Source organism: Nicotiana sylvestris, chromosome 12, assembly GCF_000393655.2.
Source record: "Nicotiana sylvestris chromosome 12, ASM39365v2, whole genome shotgun sequence".
Classification (NCBI taxonomy): domain Eukaryota; kingdom Viridiplantae; phylum Streptophyta; class Magnoliopsida; order Solanales; family Solanaceae; genus Nicotiana; species Nicotiana sylvestris.
Window position 1 is genome coordinate 167,424,743 of NC_091068.1, and position 8,550 is coordinate 167,433,292.

Consider the following 8,550-nt stretch of genomic DNA (forward strand, 5'->3'; position numbering starts at 1 on the left):
GAACATCGAAAAAACCAAGAAAAAGATAAATAGCAATGCTGATATTTGGGATGTGCCACGTCAGCTTTTTGATTCCTTCTTTTATATATATATATATATATGGATTATTAACTTGTTCAACTAATTTCGACAGAATTTGTATGATTTTAATTGCTTAATTTATATATATAAGACATAATTAGTGATAAATTAGTAGAAAGGGATTTTCTTAAATAATTATTATGTGTAATTCTTGATAACTTAAATATTTAAAATAATTGAGGGTATTATAGTAAACTTATCAGTTACAGTACAATACGATACAGTCAAACCAAACAACAAAATGTTATTTAACAACAACAAACAATACAATCTATCCAAACATTGTATTCATAAAACGATACGACACAATATAATATAGTACAATACGATAAATTATAAAACGACGGGAAACAGTAATCCAAACAGAGTGTAAGTCACATCTTCTCCTATTTTTAGACACCACATCTAGTGAAGGGGCTTCGCCTTTGTGGATCTTCATCCTGCAACATACAACAAAAAATAGAACACAATATGTAAGATACAACTTAATCTTAGTATTTAGGTGAAAGAAATCAACAGTTTAAACACGCGAAAGTATATAAAGAATCCATCTTTTAAAATATTGAACGTTGATAATGAACGTGTTATGTGCGATGTAAAATATAGAGGTGAATTGTTCTTAAGTCATGACAGATTGGCAAGAATACCAATTTTATTCAATTGTTCATTAGTCAATACAGATTGACAGAGTTCTATCTCCATTCTACCTATTTTGTTTAACTGTTACTGTTTTCTTGGTACGTATTTGTTCAATTGTACACTAGTCATGACAGATTGACGGAACTTGGTATTATCTTAATTCTACCTATCTTGTTCAATTGTTCACAAGTCATGACGAATTGACAAAACTTGATACTACTTTCAATCTATCTATCTTGTTAAATTCTTCGCAAGTCGTGACGGACCGTCAAAACTTGCCAAGACACATATAATATATTGTATTTTTAAGGAGATCTATTTTTATCATCCATAACACATAACACTACTGCGACCTGGATTGAGAGCTCGGCTTATAATGTTATTGTATTTGAGAAGAGGCTATCAGCCTATAGTGATAACTTGTGAGTTTACACATAAATAGAAATATTAGAAAGGAAAAGAAAAATAAAACTAAATTTTGACTAATAGCAGCAGGATACAACTGTGATTTGTTTCAAGCCTTTTGGGACCAAATACATGTGTACCAGCTTGTAATCCGCCCATTTTGTGTTTTAAGAACGTGGAAAGATGAAATTTTAAGCCTGACAAGTACCAAACTAGGGGAACATTCACACTAACTTGACCAAATATTCTCACCATCTTATGACTTGTATGGTGTGCATTTTTATGTTGTGGAAGAAAAGAATGGAAGGGTAAAAAAAAATATTTGTGTTGCCTGTAAAACGTAAGAAGCCTATATTTAAACAACTTTAAAAAATGGGGAAAAAAGTTTAAACACCAAGCTAAGCAGATGCCCGGTGCAGTAAGCTCCCGCTATGTGTATCAGGCTGAGCAGGTCTATCACACCAATTCATGCCCCTTAAAGGAAAGGGATGAGAAGTGGTCCAGAAATAGTTTATAATTATTGTAAATGATGACTGCTTTGGAACCTAATCACTATGGGAAACTCGCCAATATTGGTTTTGGTCTTGATCAGGAATTGAAGCCTTTTGTTGACAGCAGTAGATTGGCTGACCTGAACGGCGTTGACGAGGTGCGAGGAGAAATTGGAGAGGCAGAAGTCACATAATGGGAATAAATAAGCATCGATGAAAGTTGAGCGCGAAGCTGGAAACTCAAAAAAAATGGAATCAAGCTAATTTAGGACCTAACTTAACCTCAAAAGGTAGCTCGAGAGGCGAGGATTGCCCAAAATCATATGGATAAGAAAACGACTAATAGAAACTTGTCTTTTATGCCATTTTATTTTTTTTATTTCACAAATTCCATTATTTGATTCGAATATGTTGCCTTCTAGTTTAGCTAATTTAATTGAAGCAGGGATAAAGATCTAACTTCAGCTAGATAGCATAGGCAACCTAACTTCAGTTAGAACAAGCTTTTCATATATAAGCTAACATAGGCCTGTAAAGTTCAGTATGAAACCCATGTCAGCTACAAAAACAAGCATCCAAGAGCCAATCTTGAGTCATAAAAATAACAATTTTGTAAAAATATAAACAGATATAGTATGCTACTAGACACCACATCCAAAAAAGCTAGTAGTTGTTAATGCTTTCAAGAACACAAAAAACAACGTTAGTTTGTCATAATATCCTGAAGCTTCAGCCACTAATAGCAAATTAGCAATCACGCTGCATCACCAAGATCCTACAAGATGGGCCAGAAAACCAAAAGGAGAAAAATAAGCGAGTATAACACTCTGGAAGAGTATATTTTAAACTTTCAGATAGATCATGTATAATAAGATATCAGCAGCAAAACTGAGTAACTATCGGGCATCAAGAAGAAGCATTGCATATTATCTGTACAAGTAGATAATCACATCATCGTACACTCGTTCAGAGAAACATCAAGAGTAACAAAGTAAAACTAAGAAAGTGAACAGAATTTGCTAGAACTGAATGCAAAAACAGAACACAAGCAAAGAACTGGGAAGAACCAAATTGCATCAATTCATAGAATGCAATTATCCATGTCTTAATTTACGGACAAATAACCCAAACTAGTCGATAGAGCTTAGCTGTTTATCGGTTCAAGAAAATGCAGGTGGTGATTTAGCGTCTTTAACTCTTTCTTCTTTTTTGCATCAGACTAACAACTTTGTTACGGAGAAAATAACTTACCTTCTGTGCAGTGACAAATTCAACATGAGCCCTCAAAAGAACCATCCTCAACCAAGTTGGGTAGATTTCCAACAAACAATGTTTTTGATCCCGGAGTTTGAGCTTTAGGAGTAATAGGGGTCTTTTGCTGCATTATGAACAGCATAGTTTAAAGTAAAATACAAAACGCAAATTATAATTTTGTAAAGCAACGAGACATGACAAATAGTGCAGCTCAACCAACTGTAAGAACGAAGCTGTAACTAATTATGAAATCCGTCGGAAGAGATGCAGATCATCTAGTTATGCCAAAAAGGAATATTCTGATCAACCCAAAAGATACGAAAATATTACCTTCTTGGGAGTTCTCGATGGTTTTTCATCCTCTTCTTCTTCAGAGGACTCATCTTCCTCAGAAGATTCCTCAGAACTACTCTCCTTCTTTGAGACAGCTGGAGTGCTAGAGGGCTGTGAAACAGAATTGTGAAATGATGAACTAAAACGAAATACAATTTGGAATATTTGCATTTATCACTTAGCATATGCCCTTACATCATCATCTGAACTAGACTCGTCGCTGGATTCTTCCTTTTTAGAGGCAGCGGCACTACCCTTTTTAGGTGCAGCAGCAGGTGCCTTATTAACGGCATCCTCCTCCTCAGCGCTGCTATCATCCTCAGAACTAGACTCATCACTTGACTCGTCTTTCTTCGAAGCTGCAGCTGAGCCATCAGCAGGACATATCTTGGCTGCAGGAACATCTTCCTCAGAACTACTCTCCTTTCGAGTATTTGAGACAGTTGGAGTGCTAGAGGGCTGTGAAACACAATTGTTAGACAATGAACTAAAATGAAATACAAGTTAAAATATCACGAATGAAGCATATCCAGACCTTGATCTTTTTCTTTTGAGGCTCTTCTTCATCACTTTCTTCAGAAGTATCATCCTTACTCTCATCATCACCGTCTGCAGATGAAGGAACCTGCAAAGGATGGGGAGAGCAATGAACTACAGAATGTAAACCGAGACTAACAAATTACTAACATCAATTCAAAGAAAGGGAGATAGATTTTCGTGTTGGTTAAAATGATTCATGGCAGGGGTGGCCCTTCCATAAAGCAAGTAAAGCAACTGTTTTAGGCCCCGTATTTGTGAGGGCCCCTTTTTTGTTACACTTAATTGGTTATGTATAAGTTTAACAAAAAGTTTTGTGAAGCGAAAAAGTTCGATTTCTTTCTTTAACAAATATAGAGAAAAAGGATTTGTAACTGCTATAAGATTTTTGACAAGGAAACTTGCACTTGAAATGAATATCGAACCCAAATTTCGTAAGAAATGTGCGATATATAGGAAGTAACAATTTGATGAGAGTGTTGATAATGAAATCTCAAAATCTTTCGAAGAGTCCTTTAGAGGATGGGTTATTCACATTGCATTTGATGGAGCAAATTAAAAGCTAACCAGTGGAAATTCTAAATATTCCCCGAGAAAAAAATAGAGATGTCTCCTATGTTACCCATAGATTACTTTTATACATAGTAGACAAGGTTATTTTTTCACATCAAAATAGATTTGAGCAATTCGAAGCATATGAAAATATTTTTGGTTTTCTATTTAGCGGTAAAAACTAAAATCACTAGATGATGAAAATTAAAAAAAATATTGCCTTAATCTTGAATGTTCCTTAAAACATAATAATCAATTATATATTGATGGTTTAGATCTATTTTCTGAATTAAAAGTATTAAGAAAAATAGTACAATTAGAAGATAACATTTTAATCGATACACTCAATCAAATAAAAAGATTTGATTCTTTTCCAAATGCCTATATTGCTTATGGAATAATGTTAATAACTCATGTTATCGGTGCTTCAGTGGAAAGAAGTTTTTAAAATTAAAATTGATAAAATCTTACGAAAGATCAACAATGTCTCAAGAAAGATTAAGTAGGTTAGTTATATTGTCAATTGAGAAATACTTATTAGGAGTTATTGATTATAAGAAAATTATTAGTAACTTTGTATATAAGAAAAGCTAGAAAAATAGACTTCAAATAAATAAATAAATAAATTTTTAAAAAAAATTAAGGCCCCTCGTAAAGTTTGGCTTTAGGCCACAAAATTCGTCGGGGCGCCCCTTATTCATGGTCGAAGATGATATATTAGAAGTAAAGGGATGTAATGTCATTTCACCTATAAAAAAAAATAAGCTTTTTTAAGAAAACATTGCTTACCGTAGATGTTCATTTCTGAATTGCACGAACGAAAGGAAAAGGTTCATTTTATTGCCAAGTAGAACATTATGAAATACAATTAAAAAGAAGATGGAGACTTATCAAAGTAAATAAAAAATAAAAGTAGAAGATAATGATTTTGCCAGCCTACCTTCTTTTTACATACAGCAGCAGCCTTTCCCTAAAGAAAGAAAATTATCAGACAACATGCAAATGCAAGCAAAATATGATAAGAAACTCAAAAGGCAAGTAAAATACTCACTTAAGTAAATAAATTAAGGATTTCATGCGATAGCAAGAGGACAAAAATAATACAAATCAAATATCAAGTGGTCAAACCTTGTCCGAATCAGAATCATCTTCATCATAGTCGGTTTCTTCAGAGCTGTCACTATTCTTTTTCACGGCTTGAGCAGCTTTTGTTGATTGAGAAACTACCTTAGACGGAGGCTCCTGTAAAAAAGAAAATCAACTATAGTAACATTATTAAAATATCAATATAGCACCAATTTCATCAACTCCATATGCCCTTACATCATCATCATCATCATCATCACTAGATTCTTCCTTTTTTGAGGCAGCAGCAGGCGCCTCGTCCGCCTCGGAGCTGCTGCTATCATCCTCAGAACTAGACTCATCACTTGACTCGTCTTTCTTAGAAGCTGCAGCAGAGCCATTAGCAGGAGGTTTCTTGGCTTCAGAATTAGAATCATCACTCGGATCATCATTATTCTTAGCAGCAAGACCATTCTTACTTGAAGTTGCAACAGCCTTCTTAGAAGGAGCCTATACATAAACAGAAGCAGAGTTAGTTACATCACTGGTCAAAATATATCAAAAATATGCTAGATTCTGCTAAGTTAAGAGGTATTACTTCATCCTCGCCTGAAGAATCTGAGTCATCTGAACTGCTGGCTAAATTTTCATTTTTGGCAGGAGTCACTTTCTTAGGAGGTGCCGCTGCTTCAGTAAGCTGCAAACATATAGTAACAAAATAAGAATGAGACCACATGTTATCAATTATATGACTACATATCTAGATGCAGCCAACAGACATACTACGCAATACAATGAAAAAGGCAGCCCGGTTCACAAAACATCCCGTGTTCAAGAAATACAATATAAATCAGAATTCTGCACTCAATAACTTGGCTAGATGAAAACAGTTAGTGCATGTATTACCTTCTTCTCGTCTTCTGGCTGAGAGCTATCGTCACAGGAACTGGTTTCTTGTTTCTTCTTCTTCTTCTTCTTCTGAGCCTTTGCATCGCTTTTCTTTTTCTCAGCAGCTTGTGCTACAGCCAAATGTTTCTTTTGCTTCTTTGTACTCCCTAACTTCTCAATTTCATTCTCAGCTTCTCTCTTCCCTGTAAACACGCACGAATTAGTCACACCACCAACCAAATATCTCCTCCTCTACCAAGAAACAATTCTTTGATTTTCCAATGCTAAAAGGGTACATGAAAAAAGTATTTTTGTGCTCATACAACATGAACTCTAAGATCCGTACACAAACAAAGCAAATAGAACAATAGATTAAAATCCACAAACAAAGAGAGGCAAAAGATCAAACCTTTCTTCATGGGTTTGGTCGGAGCAGCTACAACAACATCAACCTTGCAAAAAAAACCAACCGGAAATTAATTGAAACTCAGGATACTCTTGAACCAAAGGAGATAAAATGGTTACCTGAATGAAAGCATTATAGGCATTTGAAACTAATTGTGTGTGCTCTATCTTCGCTTCCAAGTAGGCTTTTAATATCTCTTGTTCAAGTAGTTCAGAAGAATGTCTCTGAAATATAATTCAAACACTCTCAAAGATCATAGAAGTCACTTGAGATTTTTAAATTTTATTCAGAAAGAGAGGACCTAAAACAGCTCATTAAGATGAGAGTGGCAAATATACGTGAAGAAGCTATTAGAGAAGTATAACAAGACATTCAGCGTAGCCTACCAAAAAAAAACTATAGATGCTAACCATTTAAAACCAAAATATTTAAACAAAGACAGGACTTTGACATGTTAATAAGAACTAGTTTCACACAAGACACTGTAATTGCAAGCTCTATAAATGCTAATTAAGGCATGAGAATAATATGATTAAATTTGCTATTGAATAAAAGGAAAAGAATGAGAAAACTGAGCAAGATTTTACCATTTCTGGTTTCGCTTTGATCTCCTTCACCAATCTCCCAAACTTCACAAGTAAATCTGTGCTTTGGAAATAAAGATCCGACCGTTCTCCATCAACTTGCCTTTGAGAACGTGACATAGCATTTGCTACAAGTTCTACATCTTCTGCTATACGCTTTAGCAATGTTAGCAGATTCTGCGAACCCAGCCCAATTTTCGGTATTATTTCCTGTTTTGGCTGTTCAATTTCTGGAATGTGTTGCTGAGACATCCAATTTTCCAGTAAGTTCTGTTTTACTGGCTGCCTGGGTTCCGATGTGTTTGGGATTTCCGATTTCCCGCCTACAAACTCTTTTTGGTGTTCAGATTCTTTGACATTAACCATCCATATTTTTTGAGACAATTGGAACAACTCCACCTCATGTGGAGTTTTTGGACCCTTTTTACGGCTAACATTTTTCTCATGTTTTTTCCTCAAAGCTCTAACTTTCTCTCTTAACTGAGTTAATGTTGCTCGAAGCATAAGAGAATCTATAACGTAATTATAAAATGCAAACATATTTGTTTGTATATCAAGTCCTTTTTCTTTACGGAACTTGATAATACCTGTAAGTAGGGAGACTTCGTCTTCATCGCTCCACACTTTTGAAAAAGGAGTATGTTTAGACTTGTTCTTTTGAGCTGTTCGCTGATTTTGTGCTTGGTCCGTAGAGCTGGAACCGGAACCGGAACCGGAACCTGCATCATCCGCCATTGTTTGTTTAGAGTGAAAGAAGAAAATTAAAGAAGACACCTATAGTTGAGAGAGAGAAGTTTGGAGTGAAGAGGAAATGAAGAGGCAGGGTATAGTGAAAGACAAAATGAAGAGAGATGAAGCAATTAGGAACCGAAGAAGTGGAATAAGAATTGAAAGAGGCAAAAATGAAGGAGATAACAGAATACAAAAAGGTTTTGAACAATACTAGTAAGTACTTATTTAGGCGCGTGATTTTGGATTGAAGGTCTTGTCTAATTAATTTGTCAGGAGCACGCAGGCAGCCTAAACTCAAACTTAATTATTATACTAATGTATGAAGGCGTAATCCGTTCCTCGCGCTTTTGAAAACCGATACACGAACTTTGAATTTTTCCATTTGAACACTTTAACTTGATAAAATGGATAATAACAAATATTTTTGACCGTTGATCATGCTTATGTGGAACCACTACAACTGACATGGCTAAACTGTGTGCAAATCAAGCTGCCAAGGCGCGTGAATAGTATTGTTTTTACTTAAAAAATTAGAATTAGAATAAAATATAAATAAAAATGAAAAGGGGAAAAAAAGACTTTT

General features: G+C 34.8%; 1 protein-coding gene across 3 annotated transcripts; it reads right to left on the reverse strand.

Annotated features, from left to right (window-relative positions):
- Nucleotides 1-343: 343 nt before the first annotated feature.
- Nucleotides 344-8,154, reverse strand: LOC104233377 (nucleolin 2-like). Of its 3 annotated transcripts, none has more exons than XM_009786765.2 (13): nucleotides 7,239-8,154; nucleotides 6,771-6,875; nucleotides 6,655-6,697; nucleotides 6,264-6,448; nucleotides 5,956-6,054; nucleotides 5,616-5,867; nucleotides 5,421-5,534; nucleotides 5,233-5,262; nucleotides 3,739-3,828; nucleotides 3,399-3,662; nucleotides 3,201-3,314; nucleotides 2,868-2,994; nucleotides 344-521 (listed from the first exon to the last, which is right to left on the reverse strand). In XM_009786765.2, the coding sequence occupies exons 1-12, from the start codon at nucleotides 7,968-7,970 to the stop codon at nucleotides 2,887-2,889; spliced, it is 2,136 nt and encodes a 711-aa protein (XP_009785067.1). In that variant the 5' UTR covers nucleotides 7,971-8,154; the 3' UTR covers nucleotides 344-521; nucleotides 2,868-2,886. The 3 variants fall into 3 exon arrangements, with proteins under 3 accessions (XP_009785067.1, XP_070021260.1, XP_009785066.1); XM_070165159.1 differs by lacking the exon at nucleotides 344-521 and adding an exon at nucleotides 2,105-2,391 and having other exon boundaries at nucleotides 5,421-5,531; XM_009786764.2 differs by lacking the exon at nucleotides 344-521 and adding an exon at nucleotides 2,105-2,391.
- Between the last annotated feature and the right edge of the window lie 396 nt (nucleotides 8,155-8,550).

Bases quoted from the DNA above. Each gene is read 5' to 3' on its own strand.
- LOC104233377 (XM_009786765.2), bottom strand. From the start codon at position 7,970: ATGGCGGATGATGCAGGTTCCGGTTCCGGTTCCGGTTCCAGCTCTACG. The intron at 3,829-5,232 runs GTAGGCTGGCAA...CATCCTTTGCAG, and splicing joins CTGCTGTATGTAAAAAGAAG to GTTCCTTCATCTGCAGACGG. The intron at 3,315-3,398 runs GTAAGGGCATAT...TCTGTTTCACAG, and splicing joins AGTCTAGTTCAGATGATGAT to CCCTCTAGCACTCCAGCTGT.